Source organism: Leptidea sinapis, chromosome 22, assembly GCF_905404315.1.
Source record: "Leptidea sinapis chromosome 22, ilLepSina1.1, whole genome shotgun sequence".
NCBI classification, from domain to species: domain Eukaryota; kingdom Metazoa; phylum Arthropoda; class Insecta; order Lepidoptera; family Pieridae; genus Leptidea; species Leptidea sinapis.
This window is the reverse complement of record NC_066286.1, coordinates 10,319,958-10,344,463: the sequence shown is the minus strand read 5'-3', so window position 1 is coordinate 10,344,463 and position 24,506 is coordinate 10,319,958. Positions and strand designations below refer to the sequence as shown.

At 37.1% G+C, this 24,506-nt stretch overlaps 1 protein-coding gene across 5 annotated transcripts; it reads left to right on the top strand.

The window, feature by feature from the left end:
- On the top strand, window positions 1-24,432 carry LOC126970790 (rootletin-like). 5 transcript variants are annotated; one of them, XM_050816885.1, is made up of 17 exons: window positions 1-301; window positions 981-1,075; window positions 1,783-1,936; window positions 3,006-3,134; window positions 4,704-4,891; window positions 5,580-5,663; window positions 6,913-7,035; window positions 9,311-9,472; window positions 11,153-11,599; window positions 12,713-12,883; window positions 15,007-15,089; window positions 16,718-16,870; window positions 18,572-18,663; window positions 20,139-20,199; window positions 22,108-22,203; window positions 22,605-22,795; window positions 23,336-24,432. In XM_050816885.1, exons 1-17 carry the CDS (start codon window positions 121-123, stop codon window positions 24,361-24,363), a joined length of 3,438 nt encoding a protein of 1,145 aa, XP_050672842.1. In that variant the 5' UTR covers window positions 1-120; the 3' UTR covers window positions 24,364-24,432. The 5 variants fall into 5 exon arrangements, with proteins under 5 accessions (XP_050672842.1, XP_050672841.1, XP_050672843.1 ...); XM_050816884.1 differs by having other exon boundaries at window positions 20,139-20,214; XM_050816886.1 differs by lacking the exon at window positions 5,580-5,663 and having other exon boundaries at window positions 20,139-20,214.
- The last annotated feature ends 74 nt before the right edge of the window (window positions 24,433-24,506 follow it).

Below are 24,506 nucleotides of genomic sequence, written 5' to 3'. Positions count from 1 at the left end.
GTTTGAAAATTGTTTAAAAAATATTTAGGTAAAATTTTCAGTTATTCTAAACGTTTTCCATAATATGCGTTTTTTTAAGTAAAGTACAGTAAAACAATATTAAAATAGGCTCATAAAACGATGGATAACAACGGCTTAAATGAAGATACTTCGAAGAATACTGCAAACAAAAGTTGCGATGAAACTTCAGAAAATTTTCAACAATTTATTTACGACCTATTCGAGAAGAACGGAATCCTTAATGATTTACGTGCCTACTTAAGGAGCCAAATAGTGAATGTTTTAAAAAGCGCTAGTTCTGGTAAGTGTCAACACTAATTGTTTTACTAAAATAAATTAAACTCAAATAACTTGTAAAAAAAAAGTTTTAGGAATAATGATAGTAAGTAAATGGTGTTATTACTATGCTAAATTTATCTAATATATAGTTTCTATTCTCAAATGAGAAAGTCAAAAATAACTACTACGCTGGTTTACTGATTAGTATATTAAAAGACTGGACCAGGCTTGGCTTCCTAAATTAAATGAACTTTTGGCAAGTTATTACAAGTGAATGCAACGGAAATGCCTTAAGTAGGTATTGTATTTGTCTGGTAAAATATTGTTAGAATGAGAATATCACAGCTCCATAATTGTACGACCTGTATAACATAGTGGTTAGCGATCCTACCTACTAAGCTAGAGGTCCCGGGTTTGAATCCCGGTAGGTGCCAGAATTTATATGATGAATATGGATGTTTGTTTCCGAGTCATGGATGTTTAAATGTATTTATGTATTTTTATATGAATTTATGTATGTTTAAGTAAGTATATTGTATTAAATATATCATTGTCTTGTAACCCATAACACAGGCTATATATGCTTAACTTGGGGCAAGATAATTTGTGTAAAAAGTGTGTCAATATTATCTCAGAGTCTCAAATAGGCCTAAAAAAATATCTAATAATTACTATTGATTACACTACATTATATGTTTCAGGAGATCCAAGCCCATGTCTCAAAAACTTTGCTCAGCGCTTGGAACCTACTTACCAAGCTATTAACATATTAATTGCTGAATATTTCATGAAACTGGTAAGAACAGATATATCTAAATTCATACAAATTTATTGCAATTTAAGATAAACTTTTTTTTTTTTATGGAATACGGGTACCTACGGGTCACCTGGTGTTAAGTGATCACCGCCGCCCACACTCTCTTGCAACACCAGAGGAATCACAGGAGCGTTGCCGGCCTTTAAGGAAGGTAAAAACTATCTTGAGTATAAACCAACATAGTGCCCAGTAATAAAAATCACCAATTTGTTTTTAAATATGAAAGGCAATTAAAGGTGAGAAAATTATTAAGCAATTAAAATCATATGTATCAAAATACATTTTATAAAAAAAATACTTTTTAAAATAATAAAAGAAAGATCTGTGTCCATTGTGTGGGAGGAGCAAAATATGATTTCCAAAAGTGCTCCATCTTTAAATGTTCCATCTAGGAATTATCTGATACCGCAGATCCCGTAAACTGGTCAAAGTATTTGTTGAGAGGTTTTGTTGGTGTAACTCTTGCAAGTTTTTTCCAGTTTCACTTTCGTGAAGAATTGTCAAAGTACATAGTGTAATAGCTTGTATGATGATACAAAACCGTTCTTGTGTGAGTCCAACAAGCATGACTGGTTTTTTCATACTATCTGAATTTTTAACTCAAAATGTTTCAAAATCCAGGTTTGCCAGAAAAATTTCTGAGAATACTGCTATATATAAATATTCTTACTATACCCTTCCTGCAGGACTTGAGCTACACTTTATCCATATTTGTCTCTGAGATACCACTAGCGAATATGTTTTTTGACTTTGCAAAGTCGTTACTTAAAAGCAGCGAAACATTTGATTTCAAAGTCAGTCTCGAAGAAAAGGATGTATGGGCAGTACTGAACTATCTAGGTATGTATTGCTTTTATTTCAAGATATTCCGTTGCATTCATTAAATAACTCCATCCACTTTATAAACCTATTTTAGCTAGCGAAATATTTAATTATTTTATAAATATTTTGTCTCTTCCTTTTAACTTTTAAATTAAACAGTTTTATAGCTAAAATAGGTAACATAAGGTGAGGAAATCGAAATAATATCAGATTCATTCGTTCAGGCCAAAAAATGTTGTATATGTTACCAATCACCATCACTTTCGTGAGACATTATAATTTTATTTATTAATACAACTTATTGGTGTGGGTACCGAATAGCTTAGTGAAACGGGATGCAATATTAAAACCAGACTCACAGAGCTCATCCGCAGTGTACGCAAATTGGACAGAAATAACTGCGACACCTCGTGAAGTATTGACTCACAAGCTTCTGGAAACCATAGAAATCGACCGGAGACCAAATTTTTATAGAGACAAGGTTGGGCTCTACCACCTACTTGGAAACCCGTGTTGTTAAACGCATCTCGGAATAAGACCAAAAGTGCCGGTGATATGATGATATTGTGAGTACATTTTGAACACAAATGACGTTAGATATTGCGAACCCACACCACTCACCCTGATGAAGTCCACCTAGTGGTCCGAAACTAATCAGTACCCACACCGATTAAACGTGAGTAAAGCGGTGGTGGTAAATAAAATTACCATTACTTTGAAAAAGGGTAAGGTTTAATGCAAAAAATTGGCACGAGAATCATTACTCTAATCAATAAAGTAATATTTTTATATTGTGTCATGTCTATAACTATGTACAAGTAGTATTTTTTTATGAACGACACAAGCAGGACTTTCAGCTGTTGGTAATTGATAAGCCCTGCCCATTACAATGCAGTGCCGCTCCGGATTCTTGAAAAGCCGAAAAATTCTGAGCGGCACTACAATTGCGCTCGTCACCTTGAGACATAAGATGTTAAGCTCATTTGCCCAGTAATTTCACTAGCTACGGCGGCATCCTGTGCAAAGGAGCCTCCAACTGGTAAAAAAGTATAGTATATATATAATAATATGTTTAAATATATTTTAGGTGTGAAATGTGATTCCAGTTATACCAACAAGCTGTTGAGCATGTACAAGTCAAATGATCTCCCGTTGTTGGAGTGTATTTTTAAATGTGTTCCAATGGTTGACAACACACTTCCATACTTGGAGAATGGTAAGTTTAACTTATATAATTAAACAAATTAAGAAGAAGAAGTAAGAATTTCAATATAATAATAATAACATTTATACAGCCATGGTCACTAATATAAGTGTACATACCTATTTACTCTATTGAGTCTTTGAAAAAGTCTATACTCTATGGCCTAAAAAGTACTGTTTATAGTACTTAGATGTCGCCAGAAAAGCTCAGTTTTTGGTGCCACAGACAACTAAGTCTAGGTATGGTAGGTTTATAGAAATATTAAGGAAATACTATTTATTACCTTGAGAAGCCTCGGGCTCATGGGTGCCGTAAGAGGCGAAAGGCTTTTCGATTTGGGACAGTTATTCTGCCTTCTAAAAAAGACACAAACACAAACGGGCATAACACGACTGGATTAGTACTAGACTCTCACAGAAAGCTGGCGTGAATCAGCCTAGCCAAAACTCTCTAAGAAAAAAGTGATTCACTTGATTGTATGAAATGTGCAGTCATTGTTAGGACATGTCACATGACGGCTATAATCTTGTAAAAAACAGCGATAGCCGAAATCCACTACGTTTTAAGCAACTGCTCGCTTTCAAACTTAGCCAGATTATACTTCGTCACCTTATTGTAACTACTACATATTTCAAATTTATGTCAAATCTCACTGAAGTTTTCATACTAAACTAATATTCAATTTTTACTTAGGCAGTCCCATCTCTTATTACGGACTATTTACATCGCATAGATAAGTGACGGAACCTTTAGGGAAAATATATCCTGTCGCCGTCTTGCCAGGATTTTAAGGGTATAATAGGGTCCGTATCCCTAGACAGGTGTCTATGGCTAAGGGGAGACGAAGTGGCAATTATTTTGCCACTTCGTCTCTTAACAATTTGTTATGTTTTTAAAGTGATAACCCTCACTTCTGGGAGTAATACACAAATAAAATTTGAAAACAAAATTCAAGTCAAAATTGACTTAAGACGTCGCTCTTGCTAATCTAATAAATTTGTTATTTTACAAGGTTTTATGACGAACAAACGTTTATACGTCACTCGAACGGGTCGCTCAGTTGGGAGAGCACTCGCACGGAACGCGAGAGGTCGTGGGTTCGAGTCCCGCATCGTTCATAAAATTGTGTTTTCAAATTTTATTTGTGTATTAAATTTTGACAAACATGTGTAATTTCTATCAAAATAAATAAATGCTTTTTGATTTTCAAAAGTATCTCCTATTGACGGCATCAATTTCCTCGTTCGATATGAAACGCCATGTTTGTATAAAAATAATTTATTGAATTAGGCGATTATTAAGCGGGAATCCATAATTATTATTTAAATATTATGAATTTTCTTAAGTGTCATTCTGCTAAGATTTAACCCATTTATTTCTGTTTTTAACCAATTCGACACGTGTTTCACCTTCCCACGAGGCATCCTCAGGACATGTTGACTCGCCGAAATCTGGGACGAGAGTGACTCCTAGATATCTCATAGGATTTGGATACAAAAACTTCGTAAATTTGATTGCCCCAAACCAATGTGACGTTAAACATGATTATAATTAATATGGTATGGATTTTTCATGTTTCAGATAAAACCTCTGAAGAATACATTCTATCTAGTGACAAAAGTGCAGATATTATAGATGAGAAACACAGGGGGCATTCAGAAAGATATTCGCACAGGCATTGCAAGCACTATTCGATTTGCAAGACGTGTCACAGCAAAATGTATCGCCTTAAAGAAAAACTTAAACGAAAGCAGCGACATTTTGTTGAGGTGAATTATCTACACAGTACCAAACAGTACTGAAATAGTCGATATTTTTAAGTACCTGTGAGTTATGTCTACCGATAACCTGGTTGGGCAGGGCACAGTAGTTAATGAAACAAAGAATATATAAATGGTTTTACTAAAAAAAATATTCTAAGAAAAATCTTTACCAGTGGGATTTACTCTCTTTTGCACCGGATGCCGGCTAGGTTATGGGTACCACAACGGGGCCTGTTTCTGCCGTGAAGCAGTAATGTGTAAGTATTACTGTGTTTCGGTTTGAAGGGCGTTGTAGCTAGTGAAATTACTGGGCAAATGAGACTTGACATCTTATGTCTCAAGGTGACAAGCGCTGTTGTAGTGCCGCTCAGAATTTTTGGGTTTTTCAGTAATCTTGAGCGGCACTGCATTGTAATGGGTAGGGCATCAGCTGAACATCCTGCTCGTGTTGTCCCTTATTTTCATTAAAAAAATTGACAATAAAATAATAGTAGGTATATAATACGGCAATCGGCCATGTTAACTAAAACATGAATGACGTCACGCCTCAATATAATTTACAAGCGACGCAGTTGAGGTATATTTTTTCTTTGATGCGACTTTTATCACTAGTCACTTTGGTTCTCTTCGAGGTAATACTAGAAATGTTCAGTAAACATTCTTCTTGCTTTATTGTAAGGTAAAATAATTTCAGAGAGAAAAATCCAGTGATCATTCGCCAGACGTGAGTTCTCTCATGAAAAATGTCAGCGTCATTGAAAAAGGAATTATCAATGAGGTTTATATTCCATCTTTATTCTGTTTATTAACATATTAGTAGCTGTTCTCATATAATTATAAAGAGGAAATATAGGCTGTGCTCGGAGTTTTCCTGCGACATGAAATCAGAAATGAGGAGATCCGTAGGAGAACCAAAGTTACTGACATAGCACAAATGATTGCGAAACTGAAGTGGCAGTGGGCAGGGCACATAGTTCGGCGGACGTTGCAGCAGTAAAGTCCTCGAATGGCGACCACGTACCGGAAGCCGTAGTGTTGGTAGCCCCCCACAAGATGGACCGACGATCTGGTCAAGATCGCCGTAATACGTTGGATGAGGGCAGCGCAGGACCGTTCATCGTTAAAATCTTTGGGGGAGGCCTTTGTTCAGCAGTGGACGTCTTCCGGCTGATGATGATGATAAGAGATATAAAAATTTAATATTAAACAGGTAATGTTGGTTTGCAGCACTTTGCTATTGATAGCCAGGCAATGCGACTAGTTTAAAGGTCGGTACAAATCAACACGATCAATGCCGCGCTCAAACGTGGCGCGAGGCGAACCGCTCGCTGTTGGTTTTTGAGACCGCATCAAAGGAGATTCTGTCACGCGTCGTTGGGACGGTTGTAGATTTTATGAATCGGCTTGCGCGGCGAATACGTACAAATGAACAATTAACAATGAAATTGACTGTTTTTATATTCGAAAAAGGTATTGCAGGCTTGAGTAGGAGTATCCAGGTGTTAGAAAATTTTAAATGATTGCTCATTTGGTTTATAAGAATGAACTTGTCTGTCCAGTTGCCGCAGGCTATTCAAGCTGGATCGGCAATCGCGTTCTACTCAGTTTATATCAAAATATTGGATCGCGTGGCAAATTAAGGTCAACTCGAGTCAAACAAGAGCCGCGCGTAATGTGTACGCACCCTAACATAGTATAAGTATAGAAATCTAATCAAGAATAACTACTATACAAGCCATGCGGCTTGTTGCTCTGCCCCGTGATACTGCACGCAATAGCTGTTTAGTAAACTACCTCGCCTATAGGGATTGCAATCCGGAAAAATGGATTGGGAATCAGGCATCCTTAAACTATCTTCGGATCCTGGATTCGGTGCTTGCAATTTGTGAAAAGATATTAATTATTTAAAATAGTTACCTAGTTATCGTAAAGTTGAGCAAATTGAAAAGAATTTTAATACAATATAAATTCATTTAGACATTACTAGGTTTTTATTTAAAGATAAATACTACTCATTTTCTGTGCAGATGTTTGAACAATTGAAAACGGTTTATGAAGCAGAAGTGGAGATGATTAGAGACGAACACCAAAATAGATTGCTGGAATCGGTGAACAGTCATGCTGCGGAAATAGAGAAGCAAAGGGACGAGGTATGCTATAACCGCTTAACATTTGAATCGGTTGCCGCGTCTAGCAGCGGCTGCGGAGGGGGGTGGAGGGGTTACGCAGTGCAAGAGCGGCCAATGGGAATTTAGTACCATGGCGTCGTTTAGCGGTAGTCAACGTGCGTTTTGTGTACGCGAGTACTATCGAAACAACGATTCTGCGACCTTGGCTCAACGAAAGTTTTGCAATCATTACAAGATACGACACAAAAATCAAGCTCCATCAGGTGTGTTAATTAAAAAATGGGTGCTCAAGTTTGAGAAGATGGGTTCAACAATGGATTTACCTCGATCTGGCCGGCCTAGAACGTCGAGGGACCCCGAAAACGTGGAGCGAGTAAAATCGTCTGTTCGTGACCAACCTGGACTTTCAACTCGAAAGCGGTCTGCTGTCCTTAACGTGCCAAGATAATGATGTATTAAACCGCATTCTCAAGAAAGATTTAAGTCTACATTCCTATAAAATCCAAATGGTGCAGGAATTAAGGCCTCAGGACCATGCAGGACTAGGTTGCAGTTTGCGAACGAAATGGTAGAGCGATTCACCAGTTTTACAAACATTTTTTTCTCAACGAGGCACACTTCCACCTAAATGGGCATGTTAATAGATAAAATTGTCGTTATTGGAGTGACACAATGTCATGGTGATCAAAAACCCCTGCATTCCAGCCAACCAACCCAGTAACTCTTGACGAATTAAAGGATCGTATTCGCACAGAAATCTAAAACATCTAAACAGAAACATGTAAAGCTGTTATCGAAATTTTCCGCTCTAGATTGCAGCAATGCCAGAATAATGAAGGATTGCATATGGATGATGTGATTTTTAAGAAATAAATTCCACTTTTGTTTACTATCGCAACAACACAATAAACAATTTTGATCTACTGTAATTAGTTTTTTTTTAATCATCATTAAAATTATAAACGGACTTTTGGTCCACCCTGTATATGGTTTACTATTTATATAGCAAAGGCCTTTGATCGTGTATTGCACAAGGCGCTTCTCTCAAAACTTTTGGGCTTCCCGAGAGTTCATGCAAGTGGACCTCCACCTTCCTCGCTGCAGGTCGTCGTCGACTGTTATTGCTCGAACCCGAAGCCCGTGAACGCTGGAGTGCACCAATGTTGTGTGCTATTTTCTACATTGTATCTTCTGCATATCAATATGTGGGATACCTCCAACATACAATTGCTATGCAGATGACAGTACGGGTGATGCCCTATACACGGGCCATGCAGGTCTCTCTCGGAAAATCATCAAACAGTGCCAGATGAAACTTGTATCTTCTATCGAGTCCTCTCTTGAGAAAGTCGCGGAATGGGGTAAAATTAACCTCGTCCAATTTAACCCCCCGAGAAGACTCAAGTTTGCGCGTTTACCACTAAAAATCCCCATTTGTCGTATCACCGCTCTTCAATCACACCTCCCTTAAAGGCTCGCCTAGTATCGGAATCTGGTTCCGCGGTCATCTGAAAGGCAAAGCCAAATTGGCTTAGAAGAAACTGGGCACCATAAATAGAGCACGGCAATGCTTTCACCACATTTATCCACCCACATTCTAGCGCTCTACAAAGCGCAGGTCCGCCCACATATGGAGTATAGCTGTCATCTCTGATCTGGTGCACCCAAGTATCAGCTCGATCCATTTGACCGCGTGCAACGCAGAGCAACTCGAATTGTCGGAGACCCAGTGCTCTGTGAACGGGAGGATCACTTGGCATTGCGTATAGACGTCGCTTCATTGTGTGTCTTCTACCGCATTTATCACGGAGAGTGTTCAAGGGCTGTTTCACCTGATTCCTGCCGCCGAATTCTACAAAGCTGTGAAATGAGCTTCCTTATGCGGTGTTTCCGGGACGATACGACATGCGTACCTTCAAAAAAATCGCGTACGCCTTCCATAAAGGCCGGCAACGCTCCTATGGTTACTCTGGTGTTGCAAGAGAATGCGGGCGGCGGTGATCACTTAATATCAATACCAAGTGATCCCTAAGCTTGTTTGTGTCCTCCTTTTCCATAAAAAAATCTGACTTAAAGCTAATGCAACAAAAACTTAAAACAACGAATGCTATTAAAAATTTAAGATTTTTTTAATATTAACATTTTTTTTTTAATATTAAAGACACCTGTTTTTTTTTTTAAATTAACATTTGAAAAAATATCAATATTATGATCTAATTATATATTATTTCATTGGAATAATTATAAATCTTTGTATATGTATTTTAAACATTTATACATATCTGTTATCTTTCAGTTAGAGGAGTCATACAAAGCTAGAGAAGCAGAGCTGCTTAAAAACGTAGAAGAAAAAAAGAGATTCCTGTGGGGCTTGGCGAAGTCGCTAAGGCAACAACACGAGCACGTTGCAAGAGCGATGCAAGAAATTAGTGACGAGACGCAGAGGCTCACAGTTCAGGTAAGAAGATATCGACGGAAAGTGGGAGGGGGGGGGGGGGTGAAAGTTCCAAATCCATCCTTTGCATAGGCTGCCGTCTAGATAATGGGTACCACAACGGGCGGCGCCTATTTCTGTCGTGAAGCAGTAATGTGTAAGCATTACTGTGTTACAAGATGACAAGCGCAATTGTAGTGCCGATCAGAAATTTTGGGGTTTTCAATAATCCTGAGCAGCACTACTTTATGATGGGCAGGGCGTGTTAATGACCAACAGCTGAACGTCTGTCATCATTGTCATAAAAAATGTAAGACTTAGTTATTTGATCCTAAGTATTTAAAAATGTTCTTTTTTACTATTGACAAGTCCTGTCCAAAAGTCCCTGAGGATGCCTCGTGTTGTGTACTTTATAAACTTAGCAGATTTGACAGTGTAAATCACTAGATCATTTAGAACATATTTAAAAAGCAATGGCCGCAAAATAAAAATAACTATTAATGATTATTATTCTTATCCTAAATAAACTCCACCACTCTAGAGACATTCGGGTGGAATAGCAATAGAGCTGAAAGTTCAAACAGTATGCTCTTTGGTATACACTTCAAATCAGGTCAGTTTAAGGGTTGACTTTTAGGTTACATCAGCCAGGAGTCGTCCACTGCTGGACAAAGGCCTCCCCCAAAGATTTCCACGACGATCGGTCCTGTGCTGCCCTGATTATTTTCGCCACCTACAAAACGATAAAAACGCAACTGTAAGGGATGGACTCGTCCATACTGGATTCCGACAATTCTAGCAGTTTTTCGTTTCAAGTGATTTAATTTTTTGAGCTGATGGTGTGTCAGATCTGCAGACAAAGGAGTGACACTTGACTACAAATAAAGTCTGTGGGATTTTGTTTTAAGAATAGAAGGACAAACGAGGCATACTTGACGGTGGTAAGTGTTCATTGCCGTCGATACTCTAGCAACACCTGAGGAATGAGGAATTGACGACCCATATAGCCGAATGGTTAGTGACTACTAAGCTATAGGTCCTGGGTTCGAATCGGTACGTGCAATCATTTTAAATATGAAGAATAAGGATGTTTAGTTTCCGAGTCATGGATGTTTATATGTATTTATGTATGTTTAAGTAATTAAATAGTAAGTAAGTAGATTAAATACTAGCTGACCCGACAGATGTTGTTCTGTATATAATAAATAAAATAATGCATTTATATGAATTTATCATTAATATATTATAACATCAAAAATTACTTCGTAAAATATGCACCCTGCTGTCGTAATGAAATTGTTTCACAACAGAACTGTCAAACCGTGCGGCAATAAATTCTCTCATAGAAATTATGTATGGAAACATCAAAGGAAAAACAAATTTGTTGTTATTATTTAATTTAGCAGCATTTTCCTATTTATTCACCTTTTACACCTACTCTGGACTTCCACAAATAATCCAAGACCAAAATTAGCCAAATCGGTCCAGCCGTTCTCGAGTTTTAGCGAGACTAACGAACAGCAATTCATTTTTATATATATAGATATTGTTGTCTTTGTACCCATAGTGCAGGCTCTGCCTAGTTTGGGACTAGATAATTTGTGTAAAAGTGTTTCAAATATTATTATATTATCATAATCACAGAACGCTACTGGCCTTTAAGGTATGTTTTAGGACTAAACATGATTATAAAAACAATTTCAGGAGCAAAGTATCAAAAAACAAATGCAAGACGCCGAAGAATTATTAGTGAGACGCGGAGAGGAAATGCGACAGCAAATAACACAAGAGCTTCAAGTAATGGAATTGAACCTGCTCACCTTGAAGAAGGAACGAGACACGTTAACCACTGAGAAACTGGAGTTGGAACAGCTCAAGATGAACAATACCAACTTAAATAATCCCGATTTGGAAGATTTGAAGAAAGATTACGAGTTGTTGAAAGAAGAATTGAGGATGCTGAAGAAGTACTTGGAGGTGGTTAATATGTGCCCCAAGTGTAGGAAAGGAACCGATGATGAGTCCAGTGACGCCAATTGTGTGGTGAACAATTTGGTGATGAATAGTGATTGTGTCAAGGACAGGGTGATCGTTTCATCAGCTAGGCTTAACAATGACTTGAAGGTGCAGAAAAATGTCAACTTCAACTTGGTATGTGCTTTAGATATTTTTTTAAATGGCGAGCAACATAATATATGGGTGGTGTATTATCTTTGACATTGCTTGTGGCGACGGCGTGGGTCGGGTCCCTTCCCGAAAACATGGCTAATACACGCGTCGTTCTCGTCAACGGCCGCTGCTTTTAATAAATATAAATTCTTAAATATAATAAATCTTACTTGTTTGTAAAAATCTTCGCATAATATTGTAAGTGCTAAATATTTGCGGGACGACTGTCGCCAGGACGGCCTTATGCACCAATGGTGTGCAAAATGACGGTAGATTACAAATAAATTAAGAATCTCATAGTGAGAAATGATCGCCGCACATTTAAAAAAAAGGAGTTAAGATAAAAAAAATAATTGAAATGTAATATTAAAATCGGTATAGTTGTGTCACTTCCAGCACCTTTAGTTTTTTATGATTGAATTTTTACATTGACGTGCAATAAACAACTAAACTCTCAATCGCCTATTAAAAGGTCGTTAAAAATGTCAGAGTGACGTTGTGTGCGACATTAATAAAGTAATATTCGAAGTAAATGCTCATTAGAAGTAGTAACCCCACGTTGCGCGCGAGACGGACGCGAACACGAGGCAAGAACATTTTGTTTTAGCAATTGAAATGTAATTATTTAGCAAAATGATTAAAACGTTAGGTTAGTTACACAATTTTGTTAATTTAAAGGGGCTGGAATAAGACACTCCATCCTCTTTAAGTTTGGATATGCTGTTATTTATCAGTATTTCACTGAACACTGTCATTGCGTGGCGTTGTATTCAAAGCGCGGCCTAGTTTTTCTATTGTACCTCAATTGAGATTTTTTATAACATCGTTCTAAACGATAGACGTGCGAAATTGAAGAACATCTGTAACGGAGATACAGCAAGATAGAAAAGGAATTGTTATTGTAACCGATCCTGATTGATAGTCATAAACAGTGAGCCACGCTTGACATTGGCCCCTTAGTATTTTGAATAATTCTAACTATTCAGAAAATACACAAACAGACGTTGATAAATACACAATGTCCCATGCGTGTTTGTATGTATGTGTACCTATCATTAAATTTGCGGATATGTACATGAGTGCCAATATTCCCAGTCCCAAGAAGAGGTGTACCGTGAGAAGAATAATCACGGTCATTCAACGTCGTCGCTACACGCCCGTGATCGTCACGGTCAAGGTTGTGACCGCGACGAGTGTGACCACGATTGCTGCCAGATACGGCATCTGAAGGAAGAAAATGAACAATTGAAAGTTTTGGCAAGACAGGTTAATATAATAGTTTAGTATAATCATTCATAAACGTTTGTATAATTAATATAAATTTTTACATTGATTTTTTAATAAATTTGTTATGTTTTTAAAGTGATAACCCTCACTTCTAGGATTAATACACAAATAAAATTTGAAAAAAAAATTGTATGAACCATGCGGGACTCGAACCCACGACCTCTCGCGTTCCGTGCGAGTCCTCTGCCAACTGAGCTAACCGTTCGAGTGACGTATCGTTATAAAATCTTGTGTGCTTTGTTCAACTCTCAGGTTGTGGCCTCATCAAGAACGAACGGTTAGCGCAGTTGGCAGAGCACTCGCCCGGAACGCGACAGTTCGTGGGTTCGAGTCCCGCATCGTTCATAAAATTTTGTTTTCATATTTTATTTGTGATTTTTTAATGTTTATATTATATTATTAGGTTATACCTCTACTCTGCAAAAGGAATATTCCAATTTACTCAAAGATGCCATTACTCTTTAAACCAATTGATAAGAATGGAAATTACATCCCAGGATAACAGTCTACGATAATTGGGATGGGAAGACTTATGGGGTATCCTATGATGTCTTGGGTCCTCCAATACTTAGGCTGTTAGGCTTTGGTTTTAGTACTCGACCGACAATTAAATAATAATGAAAGCATAATAATATGTTCGCGTACAGTCCAGCGCTGATGAATTCCTACGCGCGGACAACTACGGCGTGCTGACGTGAATCGTCGAGCTCGTCGGTCCGGCGTTTAGTGCGTTCATTTCAGTGCGACCGAATGTACGCGCGTGCATGACATCGTTATCAAAAATTGTAAACAAAACTTCGTGTTCTCGCAATTTCGAATATATTGTTTTTTTTTTTTTATGGAATAGGAGGACAAACGAGCGTACGGGTCACCTGGTGTTAAGTGATCACCGCCGCCCACATTCTCTTGCAACTCCAGAGGAATCACAAGAGCGTTGCCGGCTTTTAAGCTTTTTTTTTTTGAAGGTACCCATGTCGTATTGTCCCGGAAACACCGCACAAGGAAGCTCATTCCATAGCTTTGTAGTACAAGGGAGAAAGCTCCTTGAAAACTGCACTGTAGAGGACCACCACACATCAGATGGTGGGGATGAAATCCTAACTTGTGGCGTGTCGTGCGAAGGTGGAATTCGGCGGCAGGAATCAGGTTAAACAGCGTACAAAATTCTCGTTCAATTAGGCGCTCTAATTGGGTAAACATGATAATATCTTCTCCTTCTTTTATTTCGTCAGTAGTGCGCACATATTGAAGAGGTTACAAATGTAATCATTTTTACACGCTTTTTATTAGCTTCACCTGTATGTATGTATGTTTGTTTGTAACGGACTCATTTGGGCGCGATTTTGACCCACTTTAAACGGCCAGATTTCCTTCAAACTTCGTAGATTTATCGAGGACCGATGACAATACATTAATTTGATAAAATTATTTCATTTTTCCATTTTCAAAATAAGCTTTTTGTTAATTTATGTAATTTTTTCATCTATCGTGATATTCATTTTAAATTTCAACCATTATCTTTTCAACCAAGGCGTGTTTTTTAGTCTTTTTGAACTATTTTTATTTTTCTTCGCAATTGTACATGCGTAATTAAATTTGCTTTCGCAACGTTTAACGTAACATGATCAGCGCAACAGTAAGTCGGTCGAACAACACGTCAGGTCGACATGAGTACCTTCAAGATAACCGTGGTAGGAAGGTGTTCTTTTTTATGACAGTAGGGTACGAGACGAGCAGGACGTTCAGCTGATAGTTATTGATACGCCCTGCCCATTTCAATGCAGTACCGCTAAGGATTCTTGTGAAACCCAAAAATTCTGAGCAGCACTACAATTGCGCTCGTCACCTTGAGACATACGTTGTTAAGTCTCTTTTGCCCAGTAATTTCACTAGCTACGGCGCCCTTCAAGCCGAAACACAATAATGCTTACACATTACTGCTTCACGGCAGAAAAAGGCGCCGTTGTTGTACCCATAATCTAGCCGGCATCCGTGCAAAGGAGCCTCCCACTGGTAAACTGTGTGTACTAAAAGACAGGCAACGCTCCTGTAATTCATCTACTATTAGTGCTACTATAATTGTTTTTTTTTTATTTCACCAGCAAAGCGATCACATAGCTTGTCTGCGACGGCAACAAACCCGGCCACAATCTGCACCCATACACACTACGTACGAATTTGGCAGGTATGTAAAGGGCACTATCTCTCTTTTCTCTATCTTATCTATCTCTTTCTCACTGTTTCTCACTTGATTTTTTATTTAGTACCTAATATTCACTATGTTGTATTTTATAATATTACATTTATAAAGTTCCGAACCCTAAGGATATCAAACGGCATCCTATTATTTTATTAACTTTGTCTTTCAAAATAAATTTATGTCGTCAAGGCCCCGCTGTACGTCTATCTGTCAGTCTTGCAATGCTCATAAAACGCAATAATTTTCTGAAATTTTTACATTGTACGTAAGAACTAAAATTTCGTTTTCTTAGAATATGAAATGTATCAAACACCTCTAGCTAGAAGTTGGAGTCAAATTCTATGATAATCTCATGAACGCTTAGATTGCATTCCTTGCGGCGATGTCGTGGGGCGAGTCGTGGTCCCTTACTTTATGGCGTAAACGGACGCTGCTTATGGGGTCTGGTCGTGCCTGTCGCCCTATTTTAAAATTAATTCACATGTTGATAAAATTTTCGCATAATATAATTAGATACCTATTTACTTACTTATGGTATATTATTATTTTATTTTTACTTAAATAAGGTTAGCGCTGAGTAAACGTTTCATCATAACTTTGTAGATTATATTAATAATATTATGTGTAAAGATTACGCTGAAAATAAATTTTAAATGAAGGAATGACAGTAAGTTTCTCCAGAGTGGGTTCTTCCTCTTTTTTAGCCGTTCTCAACCTCTAAGGTTCCTTCAGCGTATGCCATCTTTTCTGGTCTTGAGCAGTTTCCAACCACTTTGTCACTCATAGTGTCATGTCTTACGAAATTATATTGTGGGGTAGGGCTGCAGATATTGAAAACATATTTGTGCTGCAGAAAAGAGCAATTCGAGCAGTCTATAAAATGCGTTCAAGGGATTCATTGAGAGAAAAGTTTAGTGAAATAAATATTATGACAGTACACTGGCAGTACATATACGAGAACCTCCTATACGCCCATAAAAATATTAGCCAATTTAAAAAGAATAGTGATGTACACAGTGTCAATACTCGAAACAAACATAAACTCGCAATTCTACTAGGCTTCGTAAAATTGCTAAATCTTTTAAAGTGGATTGTGTTGTATTTTATAATAAACTCCCAAATGAAATTAAAATGTTACCTATTAAAAAATTTAAATGTATCGTAAAAAATAAATTAACATCTAAAGCCTATTATAGCGTGAAAGATTATTTGAATGATAATGATAGTTGGAATTAATGTTCTAAATTTTGTTAATGAATATTGTTATACTCATTTGAATGCTATTGTAACTTTTGTACTTCATCCTGACTTGTACTAAATAACTTATAAAGTTTTACAGTGAATAAAGATTTTTTGACTTTGACTTTGTTCCCGCCAGTTTGCGGTCTACCTCTCGGGCGTTTCATAACCCTCGTTCTCCATTCTATCACTGCCTTGCACCACGAGCCATGCTTGCGGGCGACATGACCAGCCCATTTCAATTTCGCAACACGTTTGGTTACATCGCTCAATTTGCTTTGCCCTCAGACCCATTCATTGTTCAGAGTGGGTTCATAAACGATAAATTAGTAAATATAACTCTAAATAAATGTTTTTTTTTATTCCGGGAGAAGATTGAACACGTGTCTAAGTAGAGGCAACTCTGTGAACCCGTGCGGTGGCGGGGAGCAATTGAACGCGTTCCTGATGGCCCGGCCTCTCGTTCTGTTACCGAGCGATACGGTGCCGTTCATTGGACCCATGCGGGACAGACCGGCCAAGACAAAGTTAGTTTTTTTTATGAAAAATAAGAGACGAGACGAGCAGGACGTTCTGCTGATGGTAATTGACACGCCCTACCCATTACCATGCAGTGCAACCCAGGATTCTTTTGTTTTCTGGACTATTTTACTCGCAAAACTAGTTTATGTTATAGCACTCCACTTTCGAGGAACATAACATGACACTACCGGCACATGTGACCCTACGATGAAATCCACACGACCTTATTGGTTTTCTCGCCTTATTTTGTTATTAGAAGTGTTATTTTTCTTTGAAATTATAATAGAATAAAAGTCCATTAAATTCTGTACAAATAAGATTAAAGACAATGGGATGTTAGCTAGTTAGTTGAAATGACAACTTCTATGAGTTTTTTTTATTTATAGCAATTAAAGAGCCAATATTTACGAATTTAAAACACCAAAAATCATTCGTGTACAAAAAAAAATTATTACTATGCCGAGCTCTGTACAGTAATTAGCATTTATTAGTGAGCACGCTACTACTGTAAGGTATAAATTTGTAGATTGCTACTAAGATTTATATATATGAACAGTGCGTTATCGGACGATTAGCTTAGCGGTAAAAGCAATGGAAACGTAAAATCTAGAAATTCCGGTTCAAAATATTTAATAAGTATATATATGTAATATCTTAGCCCAGTTAGTGAGTGAGTGAGTGAAATATACAGTGAAACCTGGTTAAGTGAGACATCAAGGGACCTGCAATGTCGTTTCACTTATAGAGGTATTCCACTTACCCAGTGTCTCAGATATACAGGTATAAATAAATATCTGTCTCATTTACAGAGGGTTCCATTAATAGAGGTGAGAATACAGGTTATTTCAGTTATTACATTTGTTAACATCAACAGCGTTACTTTCTCCACAAATTGCTTTGAAAACTATACCGTTTCTTTTCTTAAACCCTTCCATCCAACCATTGCTGCTACAAAAATTATGAATATCGAGCCTTCGCGCGAAATCTTGTGCCTTTTCTTTAATCATCGGTCCACATACCGGAACGTTTTTGTTACGAAGTTGCTTAACCCATGTTAGCAAACACTGTTCAAGTTCAGGATATTCTGATAAACGTACACGTTTTAGTTTTCCTTGTCCTTCAGAACATTGTGATTCAATTTTATGTTTAATCTGAATCTCTGAATTATTCTACAAAGAGTAGATTTTGGCACATTAAATTCGGCACAAACTTCTTCGCGTGTCTTCCCACTTTCATAAATGGATATTAACTTCAGTTTTTCACGTAATGATAACGATCGTAGCTTTCGTTTTGACATTTTTCAAATAAACATCTGTATGATAGTAAAGCGAAACTAAAACTGAAGGTAATTGAAGCTCAAAATTTGTACTTACGTACTTGGAATTACGTGTGGAATTTGTGAGTAGAATAAGAATGAGTAAACAAACAATGTTATCTATGATGATAAATCGAAAGAACAAATCCCAGATATAGAGGTTTACCTCGTCCCACTAACAGAGGTAATTCAGTGCCAAAGTGTTGGGACCTTAGCATGAGTTCCAGTTATGGAGGTTTCTCACTTATCCAGGTCCCACTTAACCAAGTTTCACTGTATTTATTTTTAGTGAGTGAAATCATTTAGAAAAATTAAAAACAAATACCCCAGTTAGTGAGTGGAATCACTTAGAAAAAAAACAAATTGTTAAGGAGGTACTTGTATTTTGCAGACACGTGAACCATTGGCATAGCTTACGAGAACGGGACATAGCGACCAAAGTGGTTCCTTCGCGGGACTCCCAGCGATCAGATATGCATACCGGTGAGTATTTAATGTAATAATCAACGAAACAGGCAGACAGAAAGGAGGCTTTAACCCACTGAGGGGTTCCTGTAGACTAACTTATTAATATCTAGTAGTAATCAAAACAAAATAAGTAAGCTTATGTAAAGTTTAGAATTTTTCTGCTGCGAAGCAGTAATGTTATTGTGTTTCGGTCAGAAGGGCGCCGTAGCTAGTAAAATTACTGGGCAAATGACACTTAACATATTATGTCTCAAGGTGACGAGCGCAATTGGATTTTCCAAGAATCCTAAGTGGAACTGCATTGCAATGGGCAGAGCGTATCAATTACCATCAGATGAACGTCATTAATTCCGTTAAGTTTTGTCAGTCAACTTTCAGAATGCACGGCCTACAGTTAGTGTGGAGGAGTATGCTTTTCAATCTGTAGCAAAAATAAAATTTATTTTATAGTGTTGAAATGACATAGTAGATACAGCGGGAAAATTGTGGGAAAGAATTTCAAGAGATAGGCACGAGTGGATATTAATGGAGGGGTCTTTTACCGCTAAAGGCTGGCCTATAGATGAAATAATGATAATAATACTAACAAAATACTTTACTTAAAACAATGAAATCTATTTTATTATTTCTACTGTAACAATGAAATGTCAACACATACTAATAATTTTAGTAGAATTAGTTATAATATAGATAGTATAAGACTTACTAATACTAATTTATTTTATGTATAACGTTGCTGTGCCCTTGCAGGGCGTCACATATTGTCTACCCATTAATGTACCATCCTACTGTAAAATGTGACTTGCAATAAAATATTTTGATTTGATTTGATTTTACCAGTGGGAGGCTCCTTTGCACAGGAAGCCGGCTAGATTATGGATACCACAACGGCGCCTATTTCTGCCGTGAATGCCAGTAATGTGTAAACATTACTGTATTTCGGACTGAAGGGCGCTGTAGCTAGTGAAATTACTGGGCAAATGAGACTTAACATCTTATGTCTCAAGGTGACGAGCGCAATTGTAGTGCCGCTCAGATTTTTTGGGTTTTTCAAGAATCCTGAGCGGCACTGCATTGTAATATAATATAATAATAATATTGACACACTTTTTACACAAATTATCTTGCCCCAAGTTAAGCATATATAACATGTGTTATGGCTTACAAGACAATGATATATTTAATATAATATACTTACTTAAACATACATAAATTCATATAAACATACATAAATACATTTAAACATTCATGACTCGGAAATAAATATCCATATTCATCATATAAATGCTTGCACCTACCGGGATTCGAACCCGGGACCTCTAGCTTAGTAGGTAGGATCGCTAACCACTCGGCTATACAGGTCGTCATAATGGGTAGGGCGTATCAATTACCATCAGCTGAACGTCCTGCTCGTCTCGTCCCTTATTTTCAAAAAAAAAAATTGTAAGGAAATAAAAGCTCTAAATAAATGTAGGTATTTTTGTTCACAGGTGACCCAGTGAGTACAAGTCGTGATGCTCGTTATGAAGATGACGCAAGCGGAGAGAGAGAGTATGTATTGCCTGGGTATGAACTTTCTAGATTTTTGTTGACTATAATTTTTATAGTTACCAACCTTAGATCATTTATATTCAAATTCAAATATTTTTATTCAAAATAGGATGTGACATCACTTATTGAAAGTCAAAAAACTACCACCCATTCCAAAATGAATGCCTCACGCCTGAGAAGAATGGGCGCAACAAACTCACCGGGCTTTTTTTTTTCATCAAAAATATATTTTACAATAATTAAAGTAACATTTACAAAGTAACAAAGTCACATTGTACACGGTAAATGAAACAAACAAGTATTTCTGAATGATTTTTAATATTATGTAGTAATAAAACTATAAGGGTTTTATTTATTATTATTTTATTACTAACAGAGTAAACACCTTTTAATTGCAAATTTTTTAAAGTATTAAAATAGATAAAGTATCCTTGAGCGATATAATATATGACGACCTGTATAGCCGAGTGGTTAGCGATCCTACCTACTAAGCTAGAGGTCCCGGGTTCGCATCCCGGTAGGTGGAAGCATTTATATGATGAATATAGATATTTGTTTCCGAGTCATGGATGTTAAAATGTATTTATGTATGTTTAAGTAAGTACCTATATTGTATTAAATATATCGTTATCTTGCAACACATAACACAGGCTATACATGCATAATTTGGGGCAAGATAATTTGTGTAAAAAGTGTGTCACTGTTATTATATTATCATTATTATATGTAATCGCGGACTTTCTGTAGACCTTACACTATAAGACACTGTTACAAAATATATTATTTTGATATATCTGAAAGGAATCCCTTTCGACGGCGTTTTCGGTAAAATCTCTAATATTTTCCGACACCTCCATTTAATATTATGGTTAATGTATACGCAAACTTAGCAAATTCAAGAACCACACTATCCATTGGTGAAAACGGCATGAAAATCGATGCAGTAGTTTTTGAGTTCATCGCGAACAGACAGACTCGGCGGAGGACTTTGTTGTAAAATGTGTAGTGACATATATCGCTAGCTGCGGCCAGGGGCGTGCATTGGTTTTCCAGCATATTAGGCATGAGGATCAAACTAGTCGGCACTAGCACAACTGTGCTCTAGTCCGACAGCACTAGGTTTTGAGGCCAAAATATTGAAGAGTTGAAAGCATACAAGATTTTATAACGAATGTCACTCGAACGGTTTGCTCAGTTGGCAGAGCACTGGCACGTAACGCCAGAGGTTGTGAGTTCGAGTTCCGCATCGTTCATAAAATTTTGTTTTCAAATTTTATATGTGTCTTAATCCTAGAAGTGAGGGTTATCACTTTAAAAATATAAATTGTTTAGATTTACAAGAGCGACATCTCAAGTCAATTTCCTAATATGCAAATATTGGGGTTGAGCAGGTTATCAACTGTAAAGTAGATCCTGTAGATGAAGCCACAACCTGAGAGTTGAACAAAGCATACAAGATTTTATGACGATACGTCACTCGAACGGTTAGCTCAGTTGGCAGAGCACGGAACGCCAGACGTTGTGGGTTCGAGTCCCGAATCGTTCATAAAATTTTGCTTTCTAATTTTATATGTGTGAGAAGTGAGGGCTATCACTTTAAAAACATAAATTGTTGAGATATACAAGAGCGACATCTCAAGTCAATTTCCTAATATGCAAATATTGGGGTTGAGCAGGTTATCAAGTGTAAAGTAGATCCTGTAGATAAAGCCACAACCTGAGAGTTGAACAAAGCATACAAGATTTTACGACGATACGTCACTCGAACGGTTAGCTCAGTTGGTAGAGCACGGAACGCCAGAGGTCGTAGGTTCGGAAAATGTTGTTTTCAAATTTTATTTGTATATTGAAGAGTACCGCGGTCCTCCTGCTAGGTAACAATTAAACACTTTAAAGTTATAATTTCAGTGCGTACAACAAGAAGCCTACGCGTATAGCGGAATACAAAAGTCGAGATAAGAGTCCCAAGTCTGTACTGAAAGAGGCGAAAGATAAACTAAGACAGTAAGTAGTTTAACATATTATTATCGTAGTAGGTTTCCTATGCGCGTTGAAATCAGAAATTCTTTATTCATTAAATCACTGTTAGGTACATAATATTGCCAATGCCCACTTCGTCACTTTAACTCAATTCATGAACTCTTTATTTTTGACTGTTCTCCTCGGCGTGGAATCCAACTTTCAATGCCAATTAATGGAAGCCAAATTAGATTAATTCCTTACTTTGCCCCCAACGCTATAAAATAAAGATCTTCTACGTACAAGTACGGTGTGCTAGCTACAAAACACATCAGACGTTCCCTAAGCAAGCCTATGTTCCTATGAACCTATTCTTTCCGATATGCTTAGTATTAGTGTCATTGTTGGTGGTTCAAGTTGAAGTTGGTTGTATTTTTCGTCTACAGTAAGAACATTGCCAAGGATCTTCCAGCAGTCCACCATAGAGATCAGGGTCCGAGCAACGCGCTGCGAGAAGCCAAACTCCGGCTTCGGAAACTGGAGATAGAGGCCGAGGCTGTTCACAACTCGTACCAGGAGTTCAAGAGACGGCAGGAGGAGAGACGCTGTCAGAACGATGAGAGCGTCTCCAATATAGGTGTGTTGTTATTTCATTTATGTGGGAATGTCAAACTCTGTCGTCATTTCGTAACTTAAACAATACAATTGCGCACTATTTTTTTATTGAATAGGATTAAAGAGCGTACGGGTAAGTGATGAGGGTAACCCATACTCTCTTTTGAGGAGGTTTTCATCGTCTTGGAAACAGCACAAATCATGGAAAGAACTGCCTTAGTTCTTTGGATGATTTGGTTATACGTAGCTCAAAGTTCCTTGAAATCCACACTGTTTAGGAACGCTTAACACCCAAGATGTTGAGGGTTATGTTTTAGTTCATAGCGTGTGGTGCCGATAGTGAAATTAGGCGACAGGAACCGGGTCAAACAGCTATTTGGGTGATCTAAAAGTGGATGCACACAATTAAGTGACACAAATTTTATCTCTTTTATCAAAAGAACAAGTCTATTACTCTTTCTAGTCCTCGGGGAAACAGATTTGATTGTATGATAAATGCCGGAAATATTTCTAATTATTTAATTGTAACTTAAATTTAATAATGTTGATAAATCTTACACAGGTACAAAAATAAGCACATCGCTAACTGAGTTGGAACAATCTAGGCGAATTGTTGATGTGCAAAAAAATTTGAAAGAACATCACGATATAATAAAACGCGATTTTAATAAATACTTACGGAACTACAAAACCAAGTTTGATATACCTTCGTTTAAAAATAAGAACGGGATATCCGAACTGATTCACCCCATACCAAAATCATTCACAGATTTTGATAAAAATGAAAGTAATACGCAAATACATGTTAATTACTTAGAAACTCCATTAATAGAGTTTAGAAAATTGTACCATGCGGATAAAAATAGAGAGAAAACGAAAAATGATTTTAAAGAAAGTATCTACGATACATATCAAACTGTCGACGAGATATGCAATGAAAGTAATGATAAGATAACTAAACTTGAAGAGTTAAAGGATAATTTGAGAAAGACTTATACATTTAGTAGTCCCACGTTGATCCAAAATGTTGAGACAAGTACCCCACATAGTGAACTGGATGCACAAAAAGTCAATATATGCGTCGTTGAAGAGAAAAATGAAGAATATACAAAAGAAACAAACGATTTAAAACCAAGAACAGAAGAAAATCTTTTGAGAGTTGATATAGAAAATGTATGCGAAACGAATAGCGTTACAGTGAGTCCGAAAGAGGACCTTGTTGTGATGGTAGAAGGTTCTATAGATAGCAAAGACATATTGGAGAGTGATGACGATAAGAAAATTTCTACACAAATGACTATATTCCTGAGCCCGAAAATAAAGAATGATTCTAATGATTTGCATAGTGATGTTCATAAGGTGACAGATAAAGAAACAATAGATGCAATATTTCATGCAAATACTGAAGAAGTGTCTAGTGTTGATATGCAGTTAAATTTATCTAAAGTTGACGTGAACGATGACAAAGCTGAAGAGGATTATCCAGACGATTTTTCAGCCGACGTCGATAATTACAACAGCCCATCTGAATATGAACAAAATTCGCCGATATCGTTTGCTAAATACTCTGAGGATAACCTTTGGGACTGATATATTATTACTTTTAGTGATAGATGTTCCATATTGTCTGGTAACTTTAAATAAAATTAAAAAAAAAGCCTTGGTATTCTCATTTTATACTCATAGACCAAATATAGTAACTAGACTAATTGATAGCCTCCATCTCACTACAC